The sequence below is a fragment of the Patella vulgata genome, chromosome 6, assembly GCF_932274485.2.
Source record: "Patella vulgata chromosome 6, xgPatVulg1.2, whole genome shotgun sequence".
Lineage (NCBI taxonomy): Eukaryota > Metazoa > Mollusca > Gastropoda > Patellidae > Patella > Patella vulgata.
Window position 1 is genome coordinate 16671817 of NC_065884.2, and position 16219 is coordinate 16688035.

The following is a 16219-nucleotide window of genomic DNA, read 5'->3' on the forward strand; positions in this document are numbered from 1 at the left end:
CACCATCCACGCCTTTCTCTCTCTCCCTCTCCCTCTCGTTGTATACTGTCATTCGCGCCGATTCAGCTTCTGTCTGTGTCATCCTGAAACATGACACGTTAGTACATCATCTTCCTGTATGTGTTTAGATTGGTCATCATGAAATCTCAATAACAACCCTGTTACAAAAACTAAGTGGGTAAGACGCTGACTCGCTAGCCTGGAGGTCGGGTGTTTGGTCCCTGCATTGGCCGAGAAAGTTCATCCAGATTTTCCGGCGTGGTTCCCCCTTGTCAGTGATGCAGAACGGAGGGCCTGACAAGGACAGCTGTCTAGTTCTTGGGATGAGACGAAAAACCAAGGTCCCGTGTATACATTGGAATGCACGTAAAAGATCCCTTGGCAGTTGGAATTCGAAATAAGAGTAGGCGATAGTGCCGCTGCCCGGGCAAAATTTCCCTCATAGTACACTGTATGGCGTATGCCTGTCTTCATTAGCCCAGTATAGGAGCAGAACAGTAGGACGTTAAACCCCATTTCATTTCTGTTACAAAAAAAATCATAGCGGGAATAAATTATATAAACTTTAAGCCAATAACTTTAATTCTCAATTCGCGGATTATTGTAGCAATACTCTTTGGTACTAATTACTTAATACAATGCTTTCTATATATTGTCCTACAATATGGAAACAAAAATTGGGGACTGAGAACAAAACTATTCCTTGTTGAAAGATATATTTTAAACAACATGTTGTTTAAAATTTTTAGGAATATCTAGCATACAGCAGAGAGTTATATTAATATTAACACAATATTACACTATATTACTCACTGTGCACAGTTGTCTAATAAACAAATATGTCATAAACAGGGCTGCACACTAGACAACACATCTGCTCTTATAGGGGTCCATCCTTCGCTTTGGTAGGCGTTATAGCCCTAGTTCAATGTCCACTCGCCCATCTGTGGTAACCAGTCCACAGATGCACAAGGAACCGGGTCATAGATACAGCTATTGTTTTATTACATGTACTACTTTTAAAACTTGCATTTTAACTTGGCCTATTAAAACCATTTACCATCATTGATATGATTGACTAGGGTCGCTATATCTGCGCATGCCATTGTAGTACCGCCCCCTCCCCCCTTCCATGCCTATGCGGAACCTATACAGGAGAAACCCAAGAGGGAGAGATAGTCCCGGAACAGCCCCTCGATCATTTTCTTGCTCATGCTTCTGTTTTGGGGTGAAGCGAGAAACAGGAGACAGAAGCGATCCCATGATGAAGGCGCTGATGATGAACCACAAGAAATAAATGATCTCTTCAAATACAATTGTTTATTTCAAAATTTGGGACAGAGTAATCAGTTGTTTCGGTGATCCTTTCGCTGACTTACATGATCTTGTAACAAATTTTTCGTGTTTGATTCCAAGCCATAACAACGAAACGGGGATCCGACACTTTGTCCAATTGTATACTAGCGACGTCGAGAGAGAGAGAGAGAGAGAGAGAGAGAGAGAGAGAGAGAGAGGGATCTGCTATATAATGAGAAAGCTAACTCCTCTTTCACGGCATTTTATAATGAATTGTGCTCGGAAAGACTATCCAGCTCAGAGATACTCTTTTTATCATCTCAAATCATTTCGATAGTCCTTATCCAAGCTGACGGATCTTCAGCATGTTAAGGTTGATCAAGAAGGGCGTCTGAACGTGAATTGACTCAGACAACTGACTTCGCTATCGTGATTGATCAGTTTGCGAATCATTTTACAAACGATTCTTTCCATCATCGAAGACGCTGCTGTGCCGAACAAGGAGAAACCAGGCCTGAAGATTGAAACATTTAATAAACACATTATGTACTGAATAATACGCATATCTTTCGCGGAGTTTCGAAGTGCATCTTTCGGTCCTTAATTCGGAGGTCTCGCTTTTATACGAAGCGTTGCAATAGGATTGTCTCTGTTGAGTCCACGATACGGTACATGCAGGTATTATGTTCAGATATGTTTCGGTAGGATCAACACGATTGCTACGAAAGGCCTAAATATATGATAAGACCTGATAGGATCACCACGATTAAAACCACGAATTTCAATCGCAGCACGAATCCTGATAGTGGGAAGCTAGCATAAATGATTGAAAAGTGCATGTCTACGAAAAGGGCACGAGTCCGAGAAAACTGCACCATTGCATGGTTTGAGTCAACAACGAAAGCAGGTGAAAACTACCATTTCGGAAACGATGCTATATAAGATGACAACACGCGCTGGGAGGAAATGAAATGAGGTTTAATTTCCTACTGCTCTGCTCCTAAACTGGGCTAATGAAGACGGGCATATGCCATACAGTGTGCTATGAGGGAAATTTTGCCCGGGTAGCGGCGCTACGGCCTACTCTTATATCGAATTCCAACTGCCAAGGGATCTTTTACGTGCACGCCAATGTGTACACGGGACCTCGGTTTTTCGTCCCATCCGAACGACTAGACAGATGTCCTTGTCAGGCCCTCCGCCCTGCATCACTGACAAGGGGAAACCACGCCGGAACATCTGGATGAACTTTCTCGGCCAATGCAGGGATCGAACACCCGAACTCCAGCGCTGGGAGGGAATTCAACAGAATGAAATTATATTCAAATTTACTTGGCTGGTAATTATAACTCACTCGGGTGATAATTATTAATTACTCAGGTGAATATTACGAAATAAATAAAAAAAATGGTTCGGGTGGGAATTAACATTTTCTCGGGTAAAAATTCGAGAAAATAAATTAAATTAAAAATGACTTGTGTGAAAATTAGAAAAACCAAATTATATTGAAAATTACTCTTGTGAAAATAAAAATTGGGGTGAAAATTATCGAAAATAATTTGTATTAAAATTGACTGGGGTGAAAATTAAGAAAAACAAATTATATTAAAAATCACTTGGGTGAAAATGACAAAAAACAAATTATATTAAAATTGACTTGGGTGGAAATTGAAAAAAATAAATAAATGAAAATTATTTTTTTTTATGTCTCTTATCAACCACCGTAGATGTGTGATTCGTAATGCCATAAGGAAATATTTACGAATTTTTTGTAAAGGTTATATTTATTAGTTTCAAAGCAGTTCAACCAACACTGTTATGTGGCTTATATACACATGTGAGTGATATTAAAATTGACTTGGGTGGAAATTGAAAAAAATAAATAAATGAAAATTATTTTTTTTATGTCTCTTATCAACCACCGTAGATGTGGGATTCGTAATGCCATAAGGAAATATTTACGAATTTTTTGTAAAGGTTTTATTTATTAGTTTCAAAGCAGTTCAACCAACACTGTTGCAAAATATGTGGCTTATATACACATGTGAGTGATATAGATTTCCTTCCTTAGGTGAGTGTTATGCTTATTATAAAAAAGGCCCTTCCGTGTCGAAACTGCGAAATGAGATGTGTGATTCATGACGCCATACAGAAAGTATTAACGAATTGTTTGTAAAAGTTCTATATTAGTTTCAAAGCAGTTCAACCAACACCGTTGCAAAATATGTTGACTTATACACGGGAGTGATAAAGGTTCCTTACTTGAAACTGTGAAATTTGATGATATATTTGAACTAACAACATAATTTACTTACTTAAAGTTTACTTCAAATCATATACAAATATATATATTGAATTAGAACTCTAGTGTAGCCAGAAAGCTCAAGTATCCGCTTGTAGCTTAAAAGGGCTGACACTTTCTATTGGGTTAGGACTCTAGTAAAGACAGAAAGCTCAAGTATCCGCTTGTTCGTAAAACCATTGATGATATTTCCAGAATTCTATTATATTGGTATTTATGTCTTTACAGATACTGATGGCAACTTTAAAGTGGATGTTTCTGTTACTGGTCTTATATCCTACGGATATCATCGCATTAAACTATGATAAGGAAATAGATATCAACTTGAAGGAGAAATCAGAAGATGGATTAGGGGATTTTATTGAATCCCCAAAGAAACAAAATTGGACTAGATGTGGAGACAATATGTGCCAGTGCAAAGGATACCAAGCACTCTGTTTAAACAATGGACATCAACTGACTTATATTCCCAGATTTGAACAAAACATAACACAGCTTAATTTTACTGGTAATTATCTACCGTTTATAGATAATGAAACTTTTACTAACGTTACCGAGTTTCAACTGAAAATTTTGGTTTTAAGGAATAGTTCAATACAAAACTGCACACGAAATGCATTTAATGTTCTGAAATTTTTACGATCTTTACTTATAAGATATAATACCATTTCAAGTAATGAACTAATGGATTGTTTGTCCGGCATAACAAAATATTTAAATCATATTTTTTTAGAATTTATACACTTAGATAAACCTTGGGATCTTGATTTGGACAATAGTATGACAGATTCAAAGATCTCCAATTTACACTTACAGAGTATTGAAATACCACATTATAATCAGAGTAAATTGTCAACTTTAAAACATCTGAAGAATATCGAAATCTTCAACTCCTCTTTAAGAATGGTTACATGTGACTTTTCGTCTACTTTAAAGTCATTACATTTAAATTCTAACCAACTTTTTGAATTGCCAACATTTTGTGTAAATGATAAGGCGTATTTTCCACATCTTAATTATTTGCGTTTAGACCATAACAACATACAGTCTATAAAGCCAGAACTACTCGCTTGTATGAAATTCCTCAAACAGTTTTATATTGATAATAACCGTATTATATTGATAGAGAGTAACACGTTTTCAAACTTACCAAAGCTTTTACTTGTATCAATTTCATACAATGGACCAGATATGGCTTTACAAGAATTTGCTTTTAATAGTTCATCCCTGAAAAAACTCTATCTATATGACGACGACATATATTTTGTCAATGGACAAAAGCACGTCAATGAGGATGCTTTTAAATACTGCACACAATTGGAAGTTTTAATAGTATCATCGAACCACTTCCGGTTTACTACAAGTCAAATGTTCGAAGGAATATTCAGTACTCTGCGTAATTTAAGAATTTTGTCATTAGCTCACGGCGAACTAAAGGTTCTTCCAAGTTCTATTCCAAAATATCTTGAAAAATTAGAGAAATTATTGCTTGGCCGTAATAACATTATAAATATAAAGGAAGGCTACTTCAATAATCTCAAATCTCTAAAAAATATAGAAATAAATTCAAATAAAATAACCACAGTTAAACCAAATACATTTTCACTTCAATTTCTTAAACAAGTGAAAGGCATTGATCTTTCTAACAATCCGTTTTCTTGCTCCTGTGAATTACTTTGGTTCATCAATTTTCTAAAAACAAGCCCCATCAGAAAACGTTTCATTCGTTTTCCAAAAGAATACATCTGCGGTTCTCCGACAGTTTACGATGGGAAGCAACTCTTACAGGTCAGGCTTTCTGAACACACATGCGCAATAACATATCAGGCCCGTTTAATTATTATATCTGTATCGGCAGGAATTTTTCTCTTAGTTTTAACTATTTCTGTTGTTTACCGTTATCGATGGTATCTACGATATATATTGTACATGGCACGATTTCAACACGTTCGCTACCAAAGACTTTTAAATGGTGGCGAGAATTATAATCATGATGTATATCTTAGTTCTTGTGATGCAGATTTTGATGACGTAATATATAATGACCTTGTACCTAGATTAGAGGAGGATATGGGTCTGCGACTTTATATCCCCCAAAGAGATGGACAGGGAAATATGATTGACCAAATAATATCCAATATGGATGCCAGTCGTAAAGTCATGTTATTTATATCTGATAAATATGTTGAAGATGGTTATTGTGAATTTGAAGCTAGTTTTGCCTATAATAAGTATATCAATGAAAAGCGTGATTTAATGATTGTAGTAGTATTTAATGAACTTGGTATTCTGAATGTAACAAAAACCATACATAAAATACTGGCTGTTGATAATTATATTAAATGGGGCTGGGATGAAGAAAGTGTGGAATTATTCTGGTTAAAGATAACGACTGCAATTAATAATATGGATGATCTAATACCTTAAAAAAAACCTGTAAGAAAAATTATCAGAATATGGTCAGATATAAAATTTAACTTAGTATGTAAGGTCTTTTTATAAGGTATTTTTCGTCGAGTGTCCTTTACAGTATTCTATTGTGTTTTTTTTTAAATATGACTATTTACTTGCTATGTTATATTTTGTATGTTAAAGGGATATTCACTGTGTAAATGTCATTATAATCCATTTAATTTCGATTCGTTTAATATTATCTGTCCCTTTTTATCGCTTTCTTTGTTTGTCATTTCCTGTATTTTATATAATTACTAGATTATGATTAAAGTATTATTAATTTGTTTTAGATATTTAATGATTTGGTCATATATTTGTATTCAATATATACCTATTATTAAGATTTGGTTTGATTGTAATTTTTACTGTATATCTATTGTTATCTTAATTATTTCTAAATAAAACAACTTATGTAATCAAAATATATGACCTTATTTCTTTAGCTGGTTGGGGGGTGGGGTGGATGGCTGAATGGATAGTACGCGCGCGCTGTATCATAAAGTCTGTCATTGAGTCAACTGGCGTGGTTTCGATTCCCCGGTTGTACGTGACAAGGAGTAGGGTCGCCTGTCCAACCTCGTGGGTTTTCTCCGGGTCCTCCGGTTTCCTCCCACTGCTAAAGACACCTACGCGCAACCGAAATATGGAAATAAAATTGAACCATATGTTAGTCCCGAAATGAACTAGTTTGTATCGAGTGGACGTTAAACCCCATTTCTCTCTCTCTCTCCTTCTCTCGCTAGTTTTACGACTATGATACGAATAATTGTAGTTGATAAATGTTAAAACGATCACAATAGTCTTATTTCTTATCAAGAGGAACATCAACAGGATGCCCGCGATACGTTGTAAGATAATATTAACAGACAGTTTCCTGTATGACGGTAGATTCACAATCATTTTTCTTTTATAGTATTATATGATTCGTCGTTCTATTTATTAGTTTCAAAGCAGTTCAACCAACACTGTTGCAAAATATGTTGCTTTATATACACATGTGAGTGATATAGTCTTCCTTGCTTAGGTGAGTATTATGCTTATTATCAAAAAAGGCCCTTCCGTGTAGAAACTGCGAAATGTGATGTGTGATTCTTGACGCCATACAGGAAGTATTTACGAATTGTTTGTAAAAGTTATATATTAGTTTCAAAGCAGTTCAACCAACACCGTTGCAAAATATGTTGACTTATACACGGGAGTGATAAAGGTTCCTTACTTGAAACTGTGAAATTTGATGATATATTTGAACTAACAACATAATTTACTTACTTAAAGTTTACTTCAAATCATATACAAATATATATTGAATTAGAACTCTAGTGTAGCCAGAAAGCTCAAGTATCCGCTTGTAGCTTAAAAGGGATGACACTTTCTATTGGGTTAGGACTCTAGTAAAGACAGAAAGCTCAAGTATCCGCTTGTTCGTAAAACCATTGATGATATTTCCAGAATTCTATTATATTGGTATTTATGTCTTTACAGATACTGATGGCAACTTTAAAGTGGATGTTTCTGTTACTGGTCTTATATCCTACGGATATCATCGCATTAAACTATGATAAGGAAATAGATATCAACTTGAAGGAGAAATCAGAAGATGGATTAGGGGATTTTATTGAATCCCCAAAGAAACAAAATTGGACTAGATGTGGAGACAATATGTGCCAGTGCAAAGGATACCAAGCACTCTGTTTAAACAATGGACATCAACTGACTTATATTCCCAGATTTGAACAAAACATAACACAGCTTAATTTTACTGGTAATTATCTACCGTTTATAGATAATGAAACTTTTACTAACGTTACCGAGTTTCAACTGAAAATTTTGGTTTTAAGGAATAGTTCAATACAAAACTGCACACGAAATGCATTTAATGTTCTGAAATTTTTACGATTTTTACTTATAAGATATAATACCATTTCAAGTAATGAACTAATGGATTGTTTGTCCGGCATAACAAAATATTTAAATCATATTTTTTTAGAATTTATACACTTAGATAAACCTTGGGATCTTGATTTGGACAATAGTATGACAGATTCAAAGATCTCCAATTTACACTTACAGAGTATTGAAATACCACATTATAATCAGAGTAAATTGTCAACTTTAAAACATCTGAAGAATATCGAAATCTTCAACTCCTCTTTAAGAATGGTTACATGTGACTTTTCGTCTACTTTAAAGTCATTACATTTAAATTCTAACCAACTTTTTGAATTGCCAACATTTTGTGTAAATGATAAGGCGTATTTTCCACATCTTAATTATTTGCGTTTAGACCATAACAACATACAGTCTATAAAGCCAGAACTACTCGCTTGTATGAAATTCCTCAAACAGTTTTATATTGATAATAACCGTATTATATTGATAGAGAGTAACACGTTTTCAAACTTACCAAAGCTTTTACTTGTATCAATTTCATACAATGGACCAGATATGGCTTTACAAGAATTTGCTTTTAATAGTTCATCCCTGAAAAAACTCTATCTATATGACGACGACATATATTTTGTCAATGGACAAAAGCACGTCAATGAGGATGCTTTTAAATACTGCACACAATTGGAAGTTTTAATAGTATCATCGAACCACTTCCGGTTTACTACAAGTCAAATGTTCGAAGGAATATTCAGTACTCTGCGTAATTTAAGAATTTTGTCATTAGCTCACGGCGAACTAAAGGTTCTTCCAAGTTCTATTCCAAAATATCTTGAAAAATTAGAGAAATTATTGCTTGGCCGTAATAACATTATAAATATAAAGGAAGGCTACTTCAATAATCTCAAATCTCTAAAAAATATAGAAATAAATTCAAATAAAATAACCACAGTTAAACCAAATACATTTTCACTTCAATTTCTTAAACAAGTGAAAGGCATTGATCTTTCTAACAATCCGTTTTCTTGCTCCTGTGAATTACTTTGGTTCATCAATTTTCTAAAAACAAGCCCCATCAGAAAACGTTTCATTCGTTTTCCAAAAGAATACATCTGCGGTTCTCCGACAGTTTACGATGGGAAGCAACTCTTACAGGTCAGGCTTTCTGAACACACATGCGCAATAACATATCAGGCCCGTTTAATTATTATATCTGTATCGGCAGGAATTTTTCTCTTAGTTTTAACTATTTCTGTTGTTTACCGTTATCGATGGTATCTACGATATATATTGTACATGGCACGATTTCAACACGTTCGCTACCAAAGACTTTTAAATGGTGGCGAGAATTATAATCATGATGTATATCTTAGTTCTTGTGATGCAGATTTTGATGACGTAATATATAATGACCTTGTACCTAGATTAGAGGAGGATATGGGTCTGCGACTTTATATCCCCCAAAGAGATGGACAGGGAAATATGATTGACCAAATAATATCCAATATGGATGCCAGTCGTAAAGTCATGTTATTTATATCTGATAAATATGTTGAAGATGGTTATTGTGAATTTGAAGCTAGTTTTGCCTATAATAAGTATATCAATGAAAAGCGTGATTTAATGATTGTAGTAGTATTTAATGAACTTGGTATTCTGAATGTAACAAAAACCATACATAAAATACTGGCTGTTGATAATTATATTAAATGGGGCTGGGATGAAGAAAGTGTGGAATTATTCTGGTTAAAGATAACGACTGCAATTAATAATATGGATGATCTAATACCTTAAAAAAAACCTGTAAGAAAAATTATCAGAATATGGTCAGATATAAAATTTTATCTTAGCATGTAAGGTCTTTTTGTCAGGTATTTTTCTTTGGGTGTCCTTTACAGTATTCCACTGTGTTTTTTTTTAAATATGACTATTTACTTGCTATGTTATATTTTGTATGTTAAAGGGATATATAGTTTCCAAATGCCATTATAATCCATTTAATTTCGAATCGTCTAAGATTAATCTGTCACATGTTATCGCTTTCTTTGTTTTTCATTTCCTGTATTTTATATAATTACTAGATAATGATTAAAGTATTAATAATTTGTTTTAGATATTTAATGATTTGGTCATATATTTGTATTTAATATACCTATTATTAAGATTTGGTTTGATTGTTACTGTATATCTATTGTTATCTAAATTATTTCTAAATAAAACAACTTATGTAATAAAAATATATGACCTTATTACTTTAGCTAATTGGGGGGTTGGATGGCTGAATGGTTAGTACGTGCGCGCTGTATCATAAAGTCTGTCATTGAGTCAACTGGCGTGGTTTCGATTCCCCGGTTGTACGTGACAAGGAGTAGGGTCGCCTGTCCAACCTCGTGGGTTTTCTCCGGGTCCTCCGGTTTCCTCCCACTGCTAAAGACCCCTACGCGCAACCGAATTATGGAAATAAAATTGAACCATATGTTAGTCCCGAAATAACCTAGTTTGTGTCGAGTGGACGTTAAACCCCATTTCTCTCTCTCTCTCCCTCTCTCGCTAGTTTTACGACTATGATACGGATAATTGTAGTTGATAAATGTTAAACTGCGAAATGTGATGTGTGATTCATGACACCATACAGGAAGTATTTACGAATTGTTTGTAAAAGTTATATATTAGTTTCAAAGCAGTTCAACTAACGCTGTAGCAATATATGTTGACTTATACACGGGAGTGATAAAGGTTCCTTACTTGGGTGATAATATTTTTATTATAAAATACCTCCCCGTGTATAAACTGCGAAATTTGATGATATATTTGAACTAACAACATAATTTACTTCCTTAAAGTTTACTTCAAATCTTATACAAATATATATTGAATTAGAAGAACTCTAGTGTAGCCAGAAAGCTCAAGTATCCGCTTGTAGCTTAAACGGGCTGACACTTTCTATTGGGTTAGGACTCTAGTAGTTACTCTAGTAACGTAAATTGTATCGGCTCTGAACAGCCTTCTACTACGTTACATTCATATTACATTATTATATGCGTTGTGACGTATTTGTGTCAATTTCTAGGTCCCAAATATTAGCTCCTTTAAAGGGATATTCACTGTGTATATAGATTCCAAATGCCATTATAATCCATTTAATTTTGATTCGTTTAAGATTAATCTGTCACTTTTTATCGCTTTCTTTGTTTGTCATTTCCTGTATTTTATATAATTACTAGATTATGGTTAAAAATTTGTTTTAGATATTTAATGATTTGGTCATATATTTGTATTTAATATACCTATTATTAAGATTTGGTTTGATTTTAATTTTTACGCTATATCTATTGTTATCTTAATTATTTCTAAATAAAACAACTTATGTAATCAAAATATATGATCTTATTTCTTTAGCTAGTTTTATGACCATGATACGAATAATTGTAGTTGATAAATGTTAAAACGATCACAATAGTCTTATTTCTTATCAAGAGGAACATCAACAGGATACGTTGTAATAGTCTGGAGGCTCAATGCGGAAGGGTGTCCGTCAAATGGGCACAAAACCAGACCCAACTTTTCTAGAGTAAAATTTTGCGTAGAATACAATGCCGAGTAGTAATCAGTCCGCCGTTGGGGCGTTTTCGAGATATTCGAAGTCAAAGGTCAAATGAGGTCATTTGCACTGAAAGTAAATGCGCAGACATTCTTGTATCACGAAAGTACACCAGCCTTTCGAAAAAATGTTAACTTGCTAAATTCACTTTTGTTCTTTGTGACCCCGGAGGCCAAAAGGTCAAATTGTCCGTTTTTGCACCAGGAAGATTTAAAGCAATAAAATATAACTAAAGCGAAACCTGTTCTAATTAATAAAATGAACATTTCCAACTTATCTTTAGGTGGTCTTAGCACCGTACATTTACTTTAGAACGTCGAAAAAAAAGATCTTGCACAACATAACCAAAACACTTCGAAACCTGTTTCAAAAGTACGTAAAAACTGTCAAATCAAAATCTCTTGGATTTAGTTTCACAACGATTGCTGTACTAGTTGTGCGAAAAAACAATTGAATAGTTTCTTGGCAGAACTCCAGCCTGCAGGCCGCGTCACGAAGTCTGCCAAACTTTTCCCCGGTAACATTTACCAATACGAATATCCCGTGAGCTATTATGTGCAATGCATCCGTTGGTTTTATCTATGTCCATGTTCCGGCACAATTCATGTAAACTCATAAAAGAATTGCAAACCTTTTATCACGTCGCCTGATACGTGTTTTCCGGTCACAAATTAACGTCGGTGACGAGAACCTGCCGTGTTGGCTTCTTCGTCAATTCATCTGAATGTGTTTGAAACTCACACACTTATCAACAGTTTCGCTGTCTTATATTTTACCGATTGTACATAAATACCCATAGAGCCGTTCCAATAATTTAACAGCATGGCCATTCGGATTCCCAGAAGCTATATGCGAATTGCACGAGTAAAAGGCGGGGACACTCAAACGTTTACAATCCAGTCATATATTCAGAAAGTGAAAAGTCCAAGCATTCAAAAACTAATGAAAACAGATCGAAAGGAAACGTATAATTAATTGAAAGATGTAAATTCCAACATTCAACAGTAGAATAAAGACGTGGGCCATGTGTGCCTACCCTTTGTCAACTGTATTTTACAGTTGTATGATAGGATGCCAAATGGTCTCAGTGGTTTGCAGAAAATCAATGAATGGTGCAACATCGAAGGCGACATGTCCCATATAAAGCCGCGAAAAAGATGCACCACACTTTAGTACATGGATATCTACCAAATCACAAAACTTAATAATACCACGCTCATCGTTTGTTTAGACCCTGATTTAACAACATTTTGTTTAATTGTGTATATTGCCCATTGCCATTTAAACCGTTTAATGTCCTTTAAACACGTTAATTGTGGAGTTATGGTTACGGAGTTATCCCCCTGCCCCCCATTTCAATTGTATCAATTTCAACGTATTACTGCATTTTTCTAGAGCATTATATGGAACGATCGAATTTCCGTTTTATCTAAAAGTTTAGTTTATCGAAAGTAGCATTACTGTATTGTCATTTATTTTCAGTCTGACTGTGATGTGCGGTTCGGGGATTTTAGGACTTCGGTAATTAATCGTCATTCCCTGTACGTTAATGGCCTCGTTTGTTTTCTTGTTTGTGTTCTATTCTCTACAGGGGCACGAAGAACCTAGACAAATCCACCATTTTTTCTGTTTATAGTACGGTTCCTATCGCTTGCTATATAGCTGCAATATGAAAATAACATATGAATCTAAATTTATTTTATTCAATAGAATGTAAAAAGAACATGTGCAGCTAGTACAGACTTAATGGGTAAAGCTTAATATTTAAAGTTTGATCCTTTAAAAATCACATTTACTGAGAGGCCTTAATCCGAGCAATAAAATATTTACTGAAGCACTATCACTAATTTTAAACCATTCAGTAATTCAAAATATAATTTTAATTTACTCTGTGATTATGTAGTATAATGTAATGACAGATAATTCCTTAATAGTACACAGTATAAATTAAATTTTCTTTTTCTAAATAATCAGTTGACAAAAAAATCACAAAAATAAAAGTAACTCTGAACACAGATCAGACCTACTGTCGTGGATATTTAGAGCACACTTCAGATTTATAATAATTTAATATATTCTTGTGCAGTGGTGTAAAATGAACAATTTCATAGTAGTAGGGGGCCTGTAAAGGCCGTCAAAGCACTACATGTCACCAAAAGTAATATGCAAAATATTCATTCTCAAGTTGTGTTTGGTTTATACTTGTTTGTAAAAAGGAAACCAGTCAACTCAAATAATGTTTATTGAAAAATATCATAGGCGTATTTAAAATAGAATTTTAATATCTTTAATTATTTTTTTTATTTTTTTTAAAAATGAAAGCCTACATTAATTAATAGAATACAAATCATAAAAGCATAAAGTGAGTCAACGTTGGAGCCAAAGGTATTTTATCTTGGAAAACATCCAATGGCTCAAATCTGTTTATTGGAAAACGTTATAGGCCTATTTGAAATTTTAATATTCTTAAATTATTATTTTTATACGCCCACATTTTCATGTCATCGCCCCCGTCCGGACGTCCACAATTGTTTGTGAACACTCTAAAAGTCACAATTTTTATCCGATTTCAATGAAACTTGAAATATAGGTTTATCACCATAAGATCTCGCCATGTATCGGACTGTAACTTCATGGATTATGGCCCCTGGTTGTACGAAAAATCGCGTTTTTAGCTTGTGAACAAGAGTTCGCAATTTTTATCCGATTTCTTTTAAACTTGAAATATATATTTATAACCCACAGACCTCGATTCCTTTCGATATTCGCGCATTATCGGACCATAACTTCCTGAATTATGGCCCCTGATTGTACGAAAAATCGCGTTTTTAGCTTGTTGACCCTATAGAGGATACAATTTTTATCCAATTTAAAAAAAACGTTTGAATATATCACCGGTACACCCTAAGGATGGCTGAGTTCGAATTTCGTAAAAATCGGACCGAAACTGACAGACAAAATGGCCGCCCCTTGTTCGCAAATGGTGCATTTTATTTCTGCAGGTATCACTGTTTTACACTCTGTGCTATATTTTGTGTTATTTTGTAAAAACAAACAAACAAATGAAATGATTGTTTGCAGATTTGGTGGTCTATGAAACCAAAGACGTCATTTGCTTATATGACTATTCTTTCGTAAATAGTTTTCTGGCTAGAGACGGTCAATGGTTCTAAATATTGCGAACATACATTTCCGAATTATGTTCAATGGAACAGCCGCAAACATTATAAAGGAAATTAACTCTTTTATAACTCGGTTGTTTTCCTCATTAACTTCAATATCAAATAATGTTATTGCTAGGAGGGTCATAATACTATGACATTATTAAGGGAATTAACTATTTTATAACTCGATTGTTTTCCTCATTAACTTCAATATCAAATAATGTTATTTCTAGGAGGGTCATAATACTACTATAGATGCATTATGCCACGCGTGACTTAATGGGATTCCGCATTATTTTGCTTGCATTCAAAATGTAGGCCACTCAAATTTCAAATCATTAGATCATATTGATTATTGATTATTGGGTTAAGTGTCTATAGCTGATTCCTATTTGTTTTTTACCAAAATACTGTTATTTATTACCGTCATGAATTTCCTTGTTCCTTGTACTGTTTGAAGACGAGCGCTGATCTGATTTGCTGTGATGACACGATTTCTCAAGGCCAAGGTACGGATAAATCGATCCTGGGCTTGAGTTGTCGCCCTGAGCGTGGTCTGTCCTGTACAGATTGTGTATCACGGTATCTGGACCATAGCCTGCTTATGACAGACTGAGAAACATTCATCGTCCGCGCCACAACCGCCTGTGTTGTGCCGATCTGTAGCATGCCAAGGGCACGTAACCTTTCATTTTGGGTAAGCCGACGCATATCAAAATTTGTTTTCTGGTCACTAAAACAATTAAGCTGATGTTTCCACCCTGGAATTCAATGCCACAATGACTGTAACATTCAAAGTCAGAGTCGTGCAAATCTTGGGTTGGACCCCCATGATGATTCCAAGCATCACCTGCATTCCATGCGGTAGCTATTGGTGCGTTTGGGCGTCACATGTAACTGGAAATGTTTCTTCTGTTAGGTTCTATAGTGACTTTTTTCGTAGTCATTTGCATATTTTAGTATTATGCCCCCAAAATCAAATATCCCCTACTTTTTTTGAATAGTATATATATGAATATACTATGTATACAAGACCCGTAATACATGCAGTTGTGAGAGACGGGAAGGTAGCAGTAAGGGGCTACTAAGGGAGTACACCGACATGTTTTGTCTTATCGGTATGCGTCGTTACTTCAACAAGCTTATTAAATAAGTTGGCAACCAAAACGACGTTTATAAAGGAGGTGCCGTTATCGAGAGTTAGACAATGAGCAATAATATATACAGGATGAGACGAAAAACGGAGTATGCGGAAACGCTACTGTCTTTACAAAAAATCCCCCATAGCAAACTGCATGTTGTAGACCCGTCCTCATTATTCCAGTTAGCTCACAAAAATAGGACGCTAGTCGACCCCATTTCATTCCATTTGCTAAACTATTACGACAAATTATGTTAGTTTGATATACCCATTGCCGCTTTAAACTTCACGCCTCAAATATGTTTAATTGTTTGTTACATAAACTTATATCTTTCTCGCTCGTTTCATCGACTGGTCGTCATAGCATCAAAAGT

General features: G+C 34.6%; 2 protein-coding genes across 2 annotated transcripts; both read left to right on the forward strand.

The window, feature by feature from the left end:
* The first annotated feature begins 3835 nt into the window (after positions 1 to 3835).
* LOC126823656 (toll-like receptor 7) lies at positions 3836 to 6152 on the forward strand. The gene has a single exon (XM_050552620.1). The coding sequence runs from the start codon at positions 3851 to 3853 to the stop codon at positions 6023 to 6025; it is 2175 nt and encodes a 724-aa protein (XP_050408577.1). The 5' UTR covers positions 3836 to 3850; the 3' UTR covers positions 6026 to 6152.
* An 818-nt stretch (positions 6153 to 6970) lies between these two features.
* Positions 6971 to 11291, forward strand: LOC126823654 (toll-like receptor 7). Its single transcript, XM_050552618.2, has 2 exons — positions 6971 to 7076; positions 7535 to 11291. Exon 2 carries the CDS (start codon positions 7541 to 7543, stop codon positions 9731 to 9733), a length of 2193 nt encoding a protein of 730 aa, XP_050408575.1. The 5' UTR covers positions 6971 to 7076; positions 7535 to 7540; the 3' UTR covers positions 9734 to 11291.
* Positions 11292 to 16219: the final 4928 nt, after the last annotated feature.